This window comes from Tachypleus tridentatus, chromosome 9 (assembly GCF_004210375.1).
Source record: "Tachypleus tridentatus isolate NWPU-2018 chromosome 9, ASM421037v1, whole genome shotgun sequence".
Lineage (NCBI taxonomy): Eukaryota > Metazoa > Arthropoda > Merostomata > Xiphosura > Limulidae > Tachypleus > Tachypleus tridentatus.
In genome coordinates, this window is record NC_134833.1 from 91,067,492 (window position 1) to 91,087,378 (window position 19,887).

General features: G+C 29.6%; 1 protein-coding gene across 8 annotated transcripts in view; it reads left to right on the forward strand.

The window, feature by feature from the left end:
- Window positions 1-18,229, forward strand: part of LOC143225736 (exportin-1-like) — a 66,331-nt gene extending 48,102 nt beyond the window's left edge. For all 8 annotated transcript variants that reach the window (XM_076455666.1, XM_076455661.1, XM_076455662.1 and 5 more), the window contains 8 exons: window positions 1,848-1,973; window positions 6,590-6,661; window positions 7,076-7,151; window positions 11,413-11,505; window positions 12,553-12,687; window positions 15,684-15,852; window positions 17,030-17,126; window positions 17,435-18,229. In XM_076455666.1, coding sequence (XP_076311781.1) covers window positions 1,848-1,973; window positions 6,590-6,661; window positions 7,076-7,151; window positions 11,413-11,505; window positions 12,553-12,687; window positions 15,684-15,852; window positions 17,030-17,126; window positions 17,435-17,581 — 915 coding nt within the window. In that variant the 3' untranslated portion in view covers window positions 17,582-18,229. The remainder of the gene's footprint in view (window positions 1-1,847; window positions 1,974-6,589; window positions 6,662-7,075; window positions 7,152-11,412; window positions 11,506-12,552; window positions 12,688-15,683; window positions 15,853-17,029; window positions 17,127-17,434) is intronic.
- The last annotated feature ends 1,658 nt before the right edge of the window (window positions 18,230-19,887 follow it).

The following is a 19,887-nucleotide window of genomic DNA, read 5'->3' on the forward strand; positions in this document are numbered from 1 at the left end:
AAGTTCTTTACTATCATGAAAACAGTAATGTGCCAGCTCACAGGATCCCCCACCTTTGGTTTTTGTTATTTTTTCTTAGGTTTCTGTACTATAGTGATGTCAGAATCAAAAATACTGTTAAAGCAGGTAACTGAGGAGGACCCCCCTTACATTACTGAAAAAAAGTTTAAAAATTAAAATTCTGAGATTTTATTTCTCATCACTTATAATATTGAAAATAAATATTTTTGGAATAACAGAATGCTCCTGGAATTTTCCAGTGAAACTAAATGTGTATTCTTCCAATGATATAGTAAATTGTAATCATCAGCATAAAACATCAACTATGAAACAGGATCATAAAAAGTCTTGTGACAGTGTTTGAGGCCATTGGAATTTTTTTTTCATCATGTTTCAGTTGATATTTGGGCTTTTACATGCTTCAGGATGTTTTGCAAACATATGAGGGCTGTTCAAAAAATATGCGGACTGACGTCATAAAACAAAATGTACTTTATTTAGAAGTTACAGGTCTGGGATCCCTTCAAAGTACTTTCCTCCCCAACACACACACTTATCCCAACACTGTTTCCACTTGTTGAAACAGTCCTGGTACGCTTCTTTTGTAATGTCCTCCAGCTCCTTCGTCGCATTTGCCTTAATCTCGGGAATCGTCTCAAATCTTCTTCCTTTCAAAGGTCTTTTGAGTTTGGGGAACAAGAAAAAATCGCAAGGACCAAGGTCAGGTGAGTAGGGGGGGTGGGAAAGAACAGTGATCGAGTGTTTGGCCAAAAACTCACGAGTTCTGAGGGCTGAATTTCGCAGCAACGTGGTGCATCTTCCATTTTTCAGTCAAAATCTCGTAACAAGATCCAACTGATATCCCACACTCTTCAGCAAGCTCCCTGACAGTCAGTCGTCGATTTGCTTGCACCAGGGTGTTGATTTTGTCGACGTGTGGGTCGTCAGTTGACGTGGAAAGACGTCCAGGACGCTTATCATCTTCAATGGACTGTCGACCATCCTTAAAACGTTCATGCCACTTGAAACATGCCGTACGCTTCATAGCAACATCACCATAAGCCGTGTTAAGCATAGCAAAAGTTTCAGTCACAGATTTTCCAAGTTTAACACAAAATTTCACAGCAAGTCGTTGCTCCTTCAGGTCATTCATTCTGAAATCCGCCAAACGAAAAAATTGCACTTCACTTAAAACCGCGTAGCTAATACACAAATGAAGATATCTGCAATCAGGAAATGGCGTCGTAATCAGCTGATCTGTGCGAACCTAGCGACACCAAGCGGATTCCCCTGGAACCAACTGGAGCCGCACAATTCAAACAGTCAGCGTTATTTTTTGAACAGACCTCATATTTATTGGATAAAGAAAAAAATTATAGACATCTTTATGTACTGAAATATTAATGATATACAAAATTTGTCCCAAATTGCAGTGTAAATGTTTAAAAAATAGAATTGTGTATGATTTTTATTTTCAGAAATGTATACTTTCTTAAGTTGTTGAGTTTTCTTCACCCTAAAAATGACATTTGTTTTTACACTTGCCAGGTCTATATACTGAGCAGTTTTATGTATTTGCTTGTTACAAAACTCAAGATAAAATGAAACTGTCCCTCATAGGAAAGGGCAGAATTGCAGACCTCAGTAATTAGTGGGGTTAACTGTAATATTAAATAATTGTTATTTTTATTTACTTTTTTTCTTCTGTGACTCATGTTAATATGTGTCCTGTGACTAAAATTTATGAAGTCATAAAAAAAAATTGGCAATTAAAGTTACTTTTAAGTTGAACTTGTGTTGTAAATGTTGATAGTTTATTGTTACTGACTTGCTATGTTCTGCTTAAGGTATTGGAAAATTTTATACCTCCACTCTTGGATGCTGTGTTATTGGATTATCAGCGGTGCAGTGTCCCATCAGCTAGGGAACCTGAAGTCCTGTCCACCATGGCTACTATTGTCAACAGGCTAGAGGTTTGTAGTTTTGTTGTATTATTTAATATCATTCAGCCAGACTTATAAATAATGTATATTTCAAACAGATTTTCTTGGAAGTACAGTAATTTGTTTAGGTAGGCAGAAGTAAGTTGATTTTTTTTTCTATTAAAAACATTTTTTTGATATTTCAAACCTCACTTATGTTATAGTATATAAGTGTTTTGAAAAGTTATGTACCAGAATGAAAGAAAAACATAAATAACTTTTATTGCCAAATAAAGTACCAGTGTTGTTTTTGTTTTAAATTACTCATGCTTATAAGTATAAAACCTGTTTAAGTTAAAAGGCTAGCCAAATATTTGTGGTATTATTATAGTAATAAACCAAGGATGTGTGAGGAACTGTTGTGTGAAAACTTTCACAAAATACAAAATTCAGAAATACCAGATCATTACATGTGCAAATACATACAGAAGGAGCATGAGTATATGTGTGGATACAAAACCGACTCAATTGGAGCAGTTATAATAGTATTCTGGAGATCTGATATTTTTGTTATAATTGAGGATGAAGTGTGGATGTGCATAATTACTGTTTTCCAAAATTTAATGTGAAGTTTAGTGTTGATTTTAGATACTCATGAGTAACTAAATGTAAGAACATTTTTAGTAGGAAAAATTTGTTTTATTAACAAACCTAATATTTTGATCCATAGTATGGTATCACTTCAGGTTAATGTTACAGAACTATGAAAGTTAAAATTACAAATGTGTAAAAGAATTTAAAAGTTAACTATATCCACACACATCAAGTAGAAGTGTGCATGCCGTGATTTTTGCAGAGTACCATTCAACATTGTATTGTGTGCCTGATGAATGAGTTATTGACTGTTCATTGTACCTTACATTGGAGCTTTAGCAACAGTTTGTGGGAGAAGATAGTACATAGTAGATAAAATAAGCAGGGATACTTTAGATATGCATTTTGGGGGTTTTAGAAGTTATACATTTACAATGATTAAACCATCCAATGAAGAAACTGTTGATTTTCTACATGAACATTATCTTGCATTCCAACATGTTAAGAGTTTGAATCAAACTGAAGTAAGAAGTTCATAGACAGGTCTTTGAAACAAATACCTTTGTAACTTATCTGATTTTTTGTAGGTATATGTTGTAAATTTGGAAATACAGTCTTTGTACATTCTTTCTCATAGGATTGGTAAAAAAGCCAAGCCTGTGGACTTTGGGTTAATGAAGATAGAATGGAGTTTCTAAATAATTATTTAAATGTTGGTTTCACGTTTTTATCTATATGGCTTCAGCTGTTCTTGGTCTATTGAAGTTAGGTTCTGTCTTAATATTTTTTTACAGGAATGGTGTATTTATTTTCTTAAATATTAAAATTTAATATAATATGAGCTTCAAGTTCTTATTTTTATAAGGGACTATTTGACACCTTAACCTTCCCTAGTATGAGAATTGTGATGTTTGTTCTCTAGATCTTCCCTCTTTTCTGATTTATTTTCTAACTCTCTCTGAAGTAGTAAATTAATGTAAATTACTTATTAAAGTATAAATATTACTAAGATAAAATCTAATTTTTATAGCCTTCAATCTTATTTGTATACAAGAGTCATAAACTAGCAAGTCCAACATACTTGTCACATACAACCTCTCTTCAGTAATTACCAATAATTTTCTTCCAGATATTTTATGCTGTATTATTTATAACCAGTGGGAAAAAAAAGTTTTAATCTATCAACTGATCTACAGTGCTGTTTTTTTTTTTTTTTTAGTATTTAACTTGCATTATTCAAATTGAGTGGCAAAAGAAATATATTTTAAGCCCTTTTTGCCCTAGTCAGAAAGCCAGTTAAATAATAAGTTATAGTTATTACTTTGTGCCTGTTATTACTGTTTTTATGTACATTATTTAAGTAATTAAAAATTTAGTGTACTAGTACCATAACTATAAAAAAAGTAGGCTTAAATTTAATCAGTAGCTGTTAACAAAAAACATCAAAGATAAGTACTTTGTTTCTTGTTTTTCATGTGTTTTCTTTATTTATGGTTATAAAAGTAACTAGAAAGTAAGGTGAGGTATTTGTTTAGATCAGGGAAGTTAACAAAAAGTAATAATTATTTGTGGGGTATGCTCACAAGCAACTTGTGTATTATGCCATTCAATACAATAACATGAACTACGTGTTGGCAGAATGATTTACAACTTATATGGTGAGATTATTAGTTAGAGAGGGTTCAAAAGGCAATAGAATGATAAAGTTAAATTTAAGTTAGAAGGTATTAGAGCTACACATTTGAACTTTGAAAATAATCAGATAAAAAGTATTTTATCTTTATGAAAATCAGTTTATTCACACTACCCTATTGAATTACATAATGCATGGGCTAGTTGCTTGCAAGTATACTTCGTAAAAGATTACCATTATTATTTATATTATATTGTTTAACCTAATCAGTTTCTTCCTTTTTTTTCATTACTTTTATTATAATAAGTAAAGAATAAACATGAAAACAAGAAATAATGTATGTACTTGTCAAAACAGCATCAGTTCAAGCTAGATAACAGTGTCTTTGCTAACAGTATTCTTGGTTAAATTCAATTTATAGCTAATAATTTACTTTTTTTTAACAGTTTAAAAGTTACTTCATTTGTGAGAATTATTTGAATGCAATAAACTTAGCAGTAATTAGTAAGTTGGGATTTGAATCATTATGCAATTGTGTACCAAAAATGACAAAGTTTACTTGATGTCTTTCTTTAAAAGAAAATTTCAGTGGTTTTTAAATGTGTAATTTAACATGAAAACTTTTTCAGAGATGAAAAACCATCTAAATAGATGATAAAAATTCACAGATCTGTGGTTTGTTTCTGATGTCTTCTGAACTTTCCTCTAATTTTCCTTCATTCCTTGTGTAGGAGCAGGATTGTTTATTTTCTCATAAAACCATAAACTACTTAACATTGTTCATTCTAAATTATACCAAATATCTTAAAACCTGTTGTGTCCAATAGTATTCAAACATTATGTGTAGCTATTTTTATACCCAAGCAATTTTTAATAGTTGTTCTGATCAGAGTTGGAAAATTAATGGAATTTCCAGGCTTATTAGTTGATTACATTAAACTTATCAGTAAACAGAATAATAAATCTAAAAATTGAATTTTGATATGTGAAGTGAGCAGAGCAAAGCTCACTGTGTAACTTTGGGTTTAACAACAAAGTAATGGCAATATTTTGATTACTTAGGTTGCTGGAATAAATAGAAATAGTAAAAATTGAAAACTAATTTTGATTAGTTGATTACTGGATAGTTATAAAAATCTGAAACACTAGTTAATTATTGTCGTAACTCTAACTGGTTTCATTTTTATTTTGACTACTGTAATTATTGGAAATGCTAACTGACTGTTTCTTGATATCAACTGACATAATCAACACACAAAAAATTGATAAGTGTGTTGTTTGTAGGCAAGGCTTCATGGAGCTGTAAATAAATGTAAATTTGAACATTTAATTTGGGAGAGGGGGAAATAACACTGAAATAACTGTTCCAACCTTGTCAGAATATCAGTTTGAAAATATTTTGAAAAAAAGGTTTTTTTACTTTTATCAACATTTTGAAATTTGATGTGAAAGTGTGCACCAAAAACACTAAATGCTTATCAGTACAGAAAGGGTTAAACAAGGATATTAGAAAATGTTTCAGTTTTTTGTTTTTTTTGTTTTTTTTTTAATTCATCAGTGAATTGTTTGCTGCTTTGTTTGTATATCTGAGAGTGAAATAAGAAGTGTATGATTCCACTTTGTTAGAATTGTAATTTAGTGCTTTCACTGGTCTTGGAGATTATTATATTAGGCCCAACTATCAATATGTGGGTTTTTAAATTATATTTAATTTTGTACAGATAAAAGCATAGGGGAACAGATGAGTAGAGCTTATAAAATCAATTACTTTTAGCTACTAGCTACTGTATATGGTCATTGTGGCATATATGTGAAGAATTTGGCATTATTTGGGTTATTATAGGATGTTTTTTCCTGCATGTAATTATGTGATACATAAGAAGAGAGATTCTTTTGTAGGAAGGATTTGGTATAGTCTTTTGTTTTTTTAATCTATATTAAGAGTCCAAACTGAAACCATAAAAATGCTTTCATTTTTTTTCTCTTTTAGAAAAAAAATCCATCTTAATCATGAAAAAACAAAATATATTTTCTTTCTACTTAAAAATTCTAAAACAAAATGCTTGTGTTCATTTCTAGAATAAAGATATATTCGTATATATATTTTTTGTTTTTTACAGATATCAAGATATGTTTTTACATAAATTTAAATCTTGAAAAAGCATCTCAAATTAGGTTCTCTAAATCACATATGCTACATTTTGTTTTACACTTTTAGAGAACAGATAAAAACTAAATATGAGTGTGTATTAGAAATACTCCAAGTGTTGTATCTCACCTGAGACAAATAAACTTCTTTGATATTCTTATGAGCAGTATAGTCGAGCTGGTTGGAAAGCATGTTGCTGTCAATTTGTCATTTAGTGTGTATGAGCTTATATAACTTATATTTGTGTATTTATCCTGTTAGCCTTTCAGATAATTCTGTATTCTTTCACAGGGAAATATTACATCCGAAATCCCAAAAATATTTGATGCTGTATTTGAATGTACTTTGGAAATGATCAATAAAGTAAGTATTGGAGTTATGGTAATATATATAATTACCAGCTTAACTGTTCCAGTTTATTAAATGGTTCCTTGATTATTATAAAGCACATAAAGATATTCTCTACATATTGGGAATTTACTAAAACAATATAATTTTGGGTTACAAGCAAACTTGTTCTCCTTTTGGTGTCATAAGTATTAAAAATTATATTACCTTTACCACAAATTAGTTTTAGTATATTTTTCAGTAGAATTTGATATTCATAGATTATTTCAGTGATGCACCATACATCTTGATAAATGATCAAATTTCCAATTAACTGCTATTTATTTAGTAGTTGAAACCATTAATACTTAACAGATTGATACACTAATTGGTAAAGTATTGAGATGTTTATGTTTAATGTAAATGGTTTTTTTGTGTGTTTATTTTTAGGATTTTGAAGAATTTCCAGAACACAGAACCAATTTTTTCTTACTTCTTCAGGCTGTTGTTTCTCATTGTTTCCCAGGTAAGTGATATTTTAAAAATCTTTGAAGAAGCAGTTTTAGGGAGTATGTTACACTTTGAATATTTGTGATATTTTTATTTATATTCTTGAAGAAAAAAACAATAACCCTGGTATGAACTGATATTCTTTAAATTTAGAAATAGGTTCAGGAGAAATAGTTTGGCATACTTAGTTCTGTAGGTTTGTTTATTTCATATTGTACTGACAATATTTTCAGATCTGTAAGATTACTGGAAAAGCAATAGAACTTGTTACTTATTTAAATTCAGGTGTGATGTAAAACTACAAAGCATGAGATTTACATTTTTGTCATCAGCATAAGAACTTTTACAGGTAATATTTTATTCATAGAGATTACTAAGTTAACTTTGAAAATTCACAGGAAACTGCAACCATGGCAACCTTATTTTGAATTACAGTTTACATGATCTCAGTTTTCAATTAAATCAATGCAATGAATTCTGGGAAACCCCTTGAACCCATGTTTAGTAGCCTTTATTTGTCCATGCTAGTTTTCATTTAAATTAATTTATAAATCTTGAAAGACTAAACTTCTATGAAAATTTCAAAATAAAGGCAACTCAGATCAGTCAAACCTTCAACTCCAACTTGTTTTATGCCATTGAATACACTAACATTTGCTGAGTGCTTTACAACATATATAGTTAGGCATGGTTCAAAGGAACGATAAAATTAGTAGAAGACAATGTATACTGTTATTTTGAGCCTGTAAGGTATTTGAAATAAAGATTTGTAGTTCTACATTACTATTTACAGTAATTTTAGAAAGGGTAATTTAGTTTTATTTCATATAGAGTCCATATAGAGATAGAGTACAGAATATAACAGATAAAAAATAAAACTTAATGGAAGAAAACGTTTGATATACATTTAGTAGGTTTAGAGATCATGAAAATGAAACTTAAATTTTCTAATCAACGAGAGTATATTTATCCTTAAGCTGAAACTTATTTACCACCTCTTCAAGAAGTACATTTAACATAGATTATTCACTCTGTTTTCATCACTCGGGCAAAGCATAAGTTGTGTAACTTTCAAACTTTTTTATCTACAGAACCATGAAATAGAAAATCAGATCCCTTTTGCCATGCCCAGCTATAACATCCTCTTTCAAAATTGCCAATAGTTCTTTCTTATGTTGAATACAATATTATTTATAACCAAGAGAAAGCAGAGGTTTTCATCTATAAAATTAGATGTTATATTATTCTGTTTTCTGCACAGAGAAGTGACAATTTTACTTCCAGTTCAAACCTCATTCCTATAGGAAATACATTGATAAATTTTTAAGGGTCATTGTTGAATGGTTAGAAAGCAAGAAAAATTGTGATAGTTATGAGACGTCTGCTTTTTCACGTGTTATTATTCTGTGTTTTGATGAATCATTTAATTAAATAAAAACCTTATTTAGTGCAGTACTACCATTAATATAAAAAGTAATGTTAAGTGTCATTGACAGTTTATAGCAAAAAAACAAATGACCTAGGTGAGCACTTTATTTCAGGTTTTTCAAATGTATTCACTTACTGTTTTGAAAGTAGCTAAACTATACAAATAGGAAACCTTAATGTTAGTTTTTAAGATTAAATTAGGTGAAATAAATAACATAATAATTTTTCATGAGTAGTTTATGTGTAGCGTAATTTGACAGCATAACGCCATATGATTGCCAAGTGATTTAGAACTTGTAATAGTAGAATAGTAGTTAAACATTGTTCAAATGAAACAATAAAATTTAAGTATAAAGAGATGTATTTGGGTACAAGTTTAAAGCTATTTAGGATAAACAAATATGGATGGTTTCCTGATACAATATGAAGTTATTCTAGAAAGAAACAAAGATAATTTAGACTGGTCAAATTGACCAGCCTTGTATAAAGTCAACTATAAAAAGAATAACAGACAAAAATATAAAAATTTGTACTCAGTAAACACATTTGAAATTTATTTTGAGAGTTTTAGAGATTATGCAAATGAAATTTTATATTTTTGAGGTGTTTTAGATCTTAATATGGAAATAATTTTTCTCTTGGGCTAGCAAGTAAAATACTTTATATAGATTTTTTTATTCTCTCTCTCTCTCAGACAAATCTTTAATGAAAATACTCTATAACCAACACATCAGATGTTTTAAAGGACTTATAATATTTACTAAAAGTATGTCAAATTTTGTAAAGCTCCGCATACTGTAATTAAAGTTATAATATGGGAATTATAATAAATACACAATGAAAGGAATGTGCTACTGAAACAGGAAGATTCTTAATCACAATAAACCTAAACCTGTTAACATATAATCTAAAATTTGTTTTTTTTGCCACAGTTACACAGACCTGATTGATAATAACATTAAATCAATCAACATTGCCCTGAATCATAACATTTTCAGCTACAAAAGTTACTTGGCTGTGATTCACAGATTTTTTTTTTAACATTCCTTTACCAACTCTGTAAAACATGTTATGCTTTCTTTAATGCTTATATTTTCACCCCTTGGAGTGAGTGAGTGTGTGTGTGTTTGTAATGAAGATTTCTGCAAAATATCTGAGTGAGTTTTGATGAAATTTGGTACACACTATGGTTGGACTATGAGCCAACTAAGAAATGATTAATTTTAGGATTCCTAAGGTCATGAAAATTCCTATTTGTTAACATGAGATGACCAATTTTTATACTATTTCTTCTCAATAACTCAATTAAAAACAATTAGATTTTGATTCATCTTGGTGAATATTTGTTGAATAATATTCCTTATTGACCTAATCAAGAACAGTTTTTGTCCATTGATAAAGATGGACATACCAACACATTTTCATATTTTGTTGAGAGCCAAATATGGTCAACACTGCATGGCATATGTATGTGCTCTGCTAAATGCCTCTGTACTTTGAGTTATGTTCTGGTCTTTTGACTTGTTATTGATGTTGTTTTTGTACTATTTGACAAGAATTTGTTTTTCTGTTATTATTTTCATATACTTTGCTGTACTATTTATTGTGTATATACCCATTTTGGATTAATTTAAATAACTGTGTGATTTATTGTATTTTGTTGTTGTTGTTCTGTTTCTTATTCAGCAGCACCCATAGTTGGATAGTGGTATGTCTGCAGACTTACAATGCTAGAATCCAGGTGTTTGATACCCATGGTGGGCAAAACAGAGATAGTAAATTTAGTTGCTTTGTGCTGAACTACAAACAAACAATTCTTTATCAGCATAAAGTTATTAATCCATATTACTCTATTGTATTGGCACTTCTTTCTTCTCAGCCTCTGTAAATGTCTGTTTGTTGGTTGTTTGACTTTAAGTTACTATTCTAACCATATCCAGTGTGGTAGTATGATTGCAGTTACTTCTTGTGCATTTATAATGAAATAAGACTTACCTGGAACATGAAGTATGATAACAATAAGATGTTTTAGACTTTAGTTGATATTTTATAATTTACAGTGATATAAAAAACATTAAGTGATATAACTGCATACTCTGCTAAGTATTACACAAACTTGTATTCGTGAACCTGAAAGCCATGTTACATATTTGTCAAATTATAATTACAGGCATATTAAATAACATCATGTGTTAACCTACTTTGTTGATAGAGATATTTAGTAATAAAATATCTGTATTTTGAAACTAAATATATAACAATTTGATAAAAGTTATTTCTATAATCCTTTTAGAAGTTGGATACAGTTTTTTTGCTGAATATCTCTGTAGTCTCTTATGCTCATGTTTGTTGTGGTCTGTCGTAAAATATTGTTACTTTCAAACTACAGGTAGCAGTATCTGTAAATCTTATAGAATCTGCAAAAGTTATAATCATAAACAAGCTATAGAATCAGTAAAACTAATTACCAAATAGCATACAGATTTTTCCAAAACAATAACTTGATTAGATTACTTGAATGAACATCTTAACAAAACAAAAAGTGAAACATTTTTGGTGTATTTGTATTGTATCTTTAGATATAGGTTTTATCTGTAACTGCACTTTTTTTTGTATATATGTTGTTTTTATTTTGTTTTTCGTAAAATATGATTTGAAGTAGAATGAAATCATTATTAATGAGTTTTTGAGAGGTTAATTAATTTTGGTATGGGTACAAGTTTTTCATGTATTCTGTGGAAAAGTTGTAGTTTATTGAGGCCATAAGTCACCTTGATAACACATTTTAATATTTCACAAGTAATGCTGGATTCACAAAGATGAGATTAAACTTTGTTTCTTGATCCCAGCTTTATTGACAATCCCTCCTGCACAGTTCAAGTTGGTTCTAGATTCAGTTATCTGGGCATTTAAACATACCATGAGAAATGTAGCTGACACAGGTAAGTTTTATAAATCTCCTTAATAATCTAGTATTTTCACATTTCCTATGATACAAAATAGTTACTAAATATACTATATATGAGAAGGGTATTTTCACTCCTCTGCTTTTCCAAAATTCTCAGTGTGAAAAGTTTGTATCAGTTTTTAATATTGCAGAAAGCTTCCTTTAGTGGAATAGTGGTGTTTTATATTGCTTTAGTATTTGTGTAATGGGGCCTCTAGATGGACAGGAAATGAGTTCCACTTCCTACCATTGACCTCCAGCAGCACAGCAGTATGTCTGTGGACTTAGAAAGCTAGAAACCAGGTTTTGATACCCCTGATGGGCAGAGCACAAGTAACCCATTGTGTAGATTTGTGCTTAATTACAAATAATGATGCTACCAGTGTAAAGTTTTCAGAAAAAAAATTTAAATGTTGTATTTCAAAGAAAAATTTGTTGTGACAGAAGAGTGAGGTGGGGAAGTTAAAAGTTAGTTTCCACACCTTAGGTTTTAAGTTCACTTTTTCCTGTGCACTTTATATAAACATCAGATGTTAAGGGTAATGCAGTTGTCATAAAATACAGGGTGTTCAGAAAGTCACTGTGCACTTATATATGTATTAACAGACAAAACTGCACAGTGACTTTCTGAACACCCTGTTCAAAATGAACCTTGGGTTACTGACCCTTCTAATTATTGTTTGTTTTGATCTTAGAAGTGTTTTGTTTTATTGAAAATGCTGTTTCACAACTTAAAGAAAATTCTTAAAGCAAAACAACATTTGTAATAATTTTGAATTAGAATATTGTTTTCCCTTTATATTGAGGTTGGGTGGGTGGGTGGTAATCTTGTACCTACTTGAAAGTCACAATTTTTTACATATGTATTGTGCATGATTGCTTGTTTTACATTTTATGCTTTTTGTTCTAGAAGCTTAGAACCAGAGTAGGTTCAAATACTTCCCAAACTGTGTTTTATATAATAGAATAGCTATATGTTACATGTATTAGAAACATGTTCAAATAAGGTGATTTGTATTGATATTCTAGGGTTATTTTTTAGGTCTCCACATCTTATATCAGCTATTACAGAATGTAAGTCAGGAAGAAGCAGCAGCTCAGAGTTTTTACCAGACATATTATACTGATGTGTTACAACATTTGTTCAGTGTTGTAACGGACACTTCGCATACTGCAGGTTTGTTCTGGTTATCTTTCTCTCTCTCTCCTCCTTGTTTTTTTTATGCTGTTCGAATGTGAATCAATTCAAAGTTTCTTTGCATTTTTTTTTAACTTGCAAGTTTCCAATAGTTGAAATTTGTAAAGCATTCTTAGTTACATAAAGAGTTTGGAAATAAAATTATCTGTGAGTATTAGTTAATATTGTGCAAAATAATTGATTATTAAAATAAAAAAAATTATATCTTTATAAAACTCAAAGCTGTTTTGGATAGCAAAATAATTCCTAATAACCACTTCTAAATTTTATTATCAATAAGCACTAGTTCATGATTACACATACCAATGCTTAATGCTTTAGGCCTAACAGGATAACTTCTTTTATGAACAATTTAAATTATATACTTAATATTAGAATGAAAACCATTTTGTTTTACTTTATAGTAATCACATATAGTCAACAATTTGTTTTTTATTGTTTTATTAAATACTTTTGTACTTTCCTTAATTTCCAAATTTATCTTTTCATATAAGATTTCATTTACTCTATATTAATCTATTATTATTTTGTCTATCCAGTTAAATAAATGATTTATAATCTAATGTAATGACTTTCTTTTCTAACAATAAAATAAAAAACTGATTGTTGTTTGATTACTTTTATTATTTTTTTGTAATTTTTGTTTCTTCTCAAAATTTAATAACTGTTCCCTCAGTTGGAAGTATTGCTTTGTATAATAAAACTAGCATATAAATGCTTTGACGTTTCCAGTTTTTGGTGTTATATTATTGGGAAAAAAATCTAAACCTGACTTGTTTTTGTAGCACTTAAAATATAACTTTTCTGTTTTTTTGTGTCTACGCAATGATTAAACCTATTAACAATTACTGTAGAAGCAGACTCACATTTGAGAAAGATAAGACTTACCATGAAGTTTAACACTGAAAATTTATGTCACATCTTACTTTAACATCTTTATGTTAGTAGAAAGTATTTAAAAGCCTAATTTTATGAAATTTGAAACTTCATTCAAAAGTTAGGGACAACAGTTATTCCATCCACAATCTTCTGTAAACTGAAAATGTGCAATCATAAAAGTTAATACACACAGGAAAACTAGGCCATAAAGCACCTAAAAGAATTTAACTGATGTACCTGGACTATTTGAGCTAGACCCAACTGTTAGTCCATTTTATGAGAAGAAAAGAGAAGTAAACAAAAACTTAAGATACCATCTGTAGTCACGTTCATTTAATTTATTACACATCTCTACAACTTGTAAAATTTATAAATATTAACCTAGAGAACCAAAACATTCTAATGTAGTTTCTGAGACAGGACAGTTAAAACTTTCAGACTTTAAATAATTTTAGTTACAAAATAAGTTAATGAGACTAAAACATAATAAATATTATGTAATTAGCTTAAATAACAAAAACCTCCAAAGTACCACTGGTCTGCAATTGAAACATACTGTGAGTTTCTGGATTAAACTTGGGCTATTTTCAGGTGAGAAATAAAAAAAAACATATTAACAGTTCAGTATGTAATTATGCCTTCATGAGTACATGTGAAAAATAAATTGTGGATCTACATTTGGTTCTTGTTATATATTATACTAGATTGTTGCTATCAAATTACTTACAATAATGCATGCAAAAAATAAGTATTTCTTTTTGTCAATCCTTTGCTAATTCTTGCTTAATTCTTTCCAGTCCAAAGGGTCATTTAGGAGTTGCTCATAACTCAACATGAAAAGTTTAATGAAAATATAATTTTAACTCTAGTACAAAAATTTCTTTGATCACACTTTTCGTAAATTTAATATTTTAATAATGTAGAATATTTTTTTCAAGAATAGAATATTTAAGAAATGTTCAAACTTACATTTCTCTTGTATATCTTGGTGTATAAACTGTAATTCTTTGCAGTTTTAGGGTTTCTTTTCTTTCTCTCTTTTCTAAGTTTGTGTTTGATCAGAAATCGATTTTAACATTTGACACTTGTTGAGAATACAGTCGTGTTTTGTGAAAATTAATCTTTTGAAAAAGGTTAGTGGTGACAAGTTGTAATCAAGAATAATAAAACAATTTGTAGAAATAGTTTTAAGTTTTCTTTAACATTTGAAAACTTGATTTTGTTTTTATATTTTTTGGTGTTGTTTTTGTTCAGTACAAAATTTATGGAAAAGATACAGGAGTATTCAGTTATAACAAGTCATCATTAATAACAGTTATTAGCAAGTATGGTAGGTAGGGTTTGAGTTGGCAAAACTAATCAGATGACTCAATTTCCTTTTTTATAATATTTAATACAATATGAAGTTTATTACATTTAACACTCCTACGAAAAGACGTTTCTAGTCCTGATTTCTTCAAGCCCGTTCCCCTGGCTGTGGTTTCGCTAGATAGTAGATAGGGACAGTGGGAATCTCGTTAATCCATTCATTAATGGATTTAAATGGCAATTTCATTTAAATACAAAATTATTAGCCTAATATTAATAACCTTTCAAGTTGCTCTGGGGCCTATTAGGCCCCACTTTTCATAGGAGTGTTAATCAATATGTACACAGAGACAATTTTTACTTATAGAAAGCAAATTGTAACCATTGGCTATAAATTGATTTCAACAAAGAGTACTGTTGTCAAAATATTATTCTGTGACAACTGGTAACAGTGATGCTATTTTGACGGGTGAGGTCAGTTGTCAGCAATATATAGTTTTAAATATTTCTGTAATTTTTACAGTTTATAGTGGGTTTAGTTTGATTTTATAATAATGAATAAATTTGAAAAAGATCCTCAGGTGAAAAATTTAAATAACTACAAAATTGCTGAAGTAGCTGAAAAACAAAGTACAGTTAATTGTATTTTTAGCTTATTACAGGTTATTCAAGTTATCTCTGAGTTGTCTGTGATGTACACATGAGGAGTGGTGGATGTCAGACACATGATTTGCTTGACTGGTTTTTACATGTTATCAAGTAAACATGGAATGTTTAATTTCTCTCAGGTTTGACTATGCAAGCAACTATCCTGGCCTACATGTTCACATTAGTTGAAGTGGGAAAAGTTTCTGTGCCACTGAATCCCACTGCACAGACTAATGGTCAAAGTAATATCACCTACATACAAGAGTTTGTAGCCAATTTACTTAAGATGGCCTTCCCTCATCTTTCACAGTAAGTAGAAACATCAGGGAGTTATTATGATGAACTGACACTGTTGTTTGGATGTCTGTAATCTGACTCTAAAGTTTACTTTCTTAAAATTTTCCAAATTGTTAGCTTTTCTTTAATTTTATATTTATTGTTTTTAGCTTAGTGGTTAAGTTTTACATAGGCCTGGTGAGAAATATGTTTTTGATTGATAAAATAATTTTTAGTACTTCTATTTTGTGAGTGGTATGAACCCATGAGTTAATTGTGCTGCAGAAAATTGTAATAAAGTTTGGTTTAATCAAACCTATACAAACTTAATGTAATTTTTTTTACCTTTAATAAGTCTTAAATTCCTTCTGCAATGTAAACAAAGTTTCTGTGTGAAAGAAACTGTTATAAAATAATTTCTTCCAAGTAGTAAGTATAGCAATATTTATGTTTCTTAATCACTTGTGACAAAATTATTTTGTAATTAAAATTGTGTTGATCATTACAGCCAAGAATAAAGTTTTGACAGCATTTTAATGCTGTTTTCCTTTATTATTTTCATCCTTTATGTTTTCAAGATATATATAAAGTCACTAGTTATTACAAGTTGCCAGTAGCAACACACACAGTAATTTTTTATTTCATAGTTCAGTTATGAATAGAAAGAAGTTGTGTGTAAATAAATATGTTTTCACGCAACTGATGACTCCTATTTTTGCTTGTGAGCTTAATTATGTTTCGTGTAAACTATCTCATGCTGTATTGCATCATCTGTGTGTGGTTTCATTCTGCAAGATATAAATATGTGCTTCACGAGATAAAGGGTTGCTTGTTTTCAAATGCTCTATGTTGGAGATTATATTTAATTAAACTAACCTCAAATCAAAAATTGTCAAAAACTGTGTATTACTGACAGTAAATATAGTAGTTTTAACTTATTTTTTGCATATACACACAGTACTTTATTTATTAGCAAAAACATCATTTATTGCTATTTACTCTGATTTTTTAGCATTTTAAGTTAAATTTTTTTTAGTTATATTAATATTCATATGTTTTAATCAGCTCTTTCTGTTTAAATTTCAAGATTGATCTGAATAATAACAATAATAATTCTTAACATACTGGTGGGAAAATGTATTTTTATCATAGTTCTTCACAGTATCTGTTGAATGATTTTTCTTTCTCAAAGTAATTTTTCTTATCATAGAAACCAGATAAAAATAACTGTTCAGGGTTTCTTGAACCTCGACCAGGACATCCCTGCATTCAAAGAACACTTAAGAGACTTCTTGGTTCAGATTAGAGTAAGTATAATGATAAATTGTATATTGGGTAATAATAAAATGGATTTTATCTTTTGGTGTTAACAGCTCAAGTCTTTTACTGACAGTGGTGGTGTAAATTTTGATTAATAAAACTGTTTAGTAATTCATCACCTGTATTTCTCTAGTTCACTTTTTTTTTTTTTTTTGTTATAGGCAAGTACAGTATTGTGGGTACATTTTTTAAGAACATAACCCGTAGTAGTGGACAGGAAAAATTGTATTAGTTGTTATGAAATTTATTTGAACTTTATTGGTGAAACTTAAAAGGAATTGGTTTAAAAATCTAGGAGTTTGCGGGAGAAGATGACAGTGACCTGTTTTTGGAAGAAAGAGAAGCTGCTCTTCGACAAGCTGAAGAAGAAAAAAGAAAAATCCAGTTATCAGTTCCAGGAATCCTTAATCCCCATGAGATTCCTGAGGAGATGCAGGATTAAAACTAAGGAACTGCACCAGTTACACACACACAAGCAAACAAACAAACTGACCCTGTGTAATGGCATTTTCTCATCATTTCATTGATAATTGTATGGAAGACTTCTCCTAAGTTATGTCTGCAAGTTTTATATTGGCCTTTTTCGTAAATGGAACCTTGTTTTGAGTGAATGAGTATATCTGAACATGAATTTAGTGTTTTTACTTTAGTTGATGAAACAAAAACAAAATTTGGGGTGCTTCAATGTGAGGTTATAAAAGTACAGTGTGGAAGTTGTTACATTTGAGTGTGTATTAATACCCTTTTCTTTTTGTACATAAACCTCATTAATTTGTGGCATTGTCTTTCACGGGAAACTTATATAACTTGTCCCCTTTTTTTTTAAAGGGCTTCAGTCCTAGTTCCAAGTCAATTTAAATTCTCATCATCACTTCCAAGAGGTGTGTGTGGTGTGTTTGGTGATTGTATCTCTTTGTGCAGTGTGTGTCACATTGGAGCAGAAATTATGGTATCTTTAAGATAGTTTCTGTAATTAAAGAAACAATGTGTTTTGGTCTGGTGTGTCTGTTAATGTATGAAAATTTGTGTATGGTATCAAAGTGTTTGAATCCTACATTCAAGTATAAATAAACAATCTTCTTGAAATTTACATTTGTTGTTTTGCTTATTTTTTAGAAAGTTTTTGTGTCAGTTTCTTTGAGCCATATTTACTTTTAAACTTTCAATTACTGAGATGTGGATGTTATAGGTAATGAGTGAAATTACACAATAAAAACTAAAAGAATTAGTGTAATAACTTAAAGTTCATTTTTAGAAGTTGTAAAGTATAATCTGAAAAAAAGAAGTGTGTGTGTATATATATACACCATAGTGACAGTATAGTGTATATGCTTCTGAGGTACACAAAATTCAAAACAAAAGAAAAATGTATTGAGACAGAAATATCAGACAACTGTTTTAAATTGCCTTGGAAGGGAAGGGAACTACAAGAATGTTTATACAGAAATAATAAGGTGGTAATCTAGTTTCATTAGTGTGGAAATCTGGAAATTTAGCACAGTGTACTTCACATTATTAACGTTTCAGTTTTTGAATTGGAGCCATTTTATGTGCATAAAAAACGGAGTCATTTCTGCTTTATTTCTTTCAAGTCTGCACAATGGGACAAGATATATCAGTTATGAATTAACCAAATTTAGCCTTATAAGTCTACTTTTATGGAAGGAGGGAATATTTGGTTTAAAAATTCAGTGCTTCTTGATTTGAAAGCTCCACTTTGATATTCATCATTATGGACCCTTTTAAATGTGCTTGTAATTGATTTAATTTACAGTTACCTGAATGAAAATGAAACATATGTATTACTATTTAACATAGTGTATCTGTAGTTAGTACGTTGTTGTTGTTTTTTCTTCTGTCAGCTATCAGTTGTTAAAGATGTTTAATAGGAACAAGGTGACTTGTGTGTATAAATTAGTCATTTTCGAAATAAAGTTCCCGAGTTTATCCATACGTTTACTATTTTATTATTTATTTTAATAAATATCATTGATAACTGAAATTTCCATCCAGTTATATAAATCAGCTGAAGCCAGGAAATTGATTTGAAACTGATACTTGTATTGAGTTAAACACAAGATTAGTTACAAACTACGTTTTAGCTGAGAGACAAAACCGATTTTTAATTTCCACTACTTTCATTAGTTAATGATAGATTCAACTGGTAGAAGGAAGAGAATGTTGTGTGTTAGCCATATGATTCTACTTTTTTTATTTGTATGTGCAGAATTTTGATTCTTGCCTTAAATACGAGTAAAAATACATTAGATGTCAAAGAATTGGAACGTAGAGAAAATTTAAATGCTAGTTTTGACTACTCACATGACCCTTCTGCTACTATACGTTTGCAGCTTTAATTATATTCATTTTGTAGTACTACTATATGTTTTCTGTTTGGAAGTTCATCTTTTGGTTTTTATATAGATGCATAATTTTCTTCTGACATTATTGTTATTAAGAAGTTAATTTTTGTTTTCCTCGTGTCGTCTTTATACTTTTTGTAATAAAAATAAAACGCCTACAGTTAAGAATATAAAACTTATGATTTCATTATCAGCATTTAATGATTTCAACCTAGTACTTAGCTAGCTTATTCCCTAGCTTTCAGGTTGCCATGATTCTACAGTACACACTTTATTACGAAACATAATTGAGTGAGATTTTTATATCACTCCATTGTAATGATGTTTAGTGTTTTTTTTCAATGGGTCTTTGCTTTCTTTGTGGATAGCATTTCCGTTGTGGAAT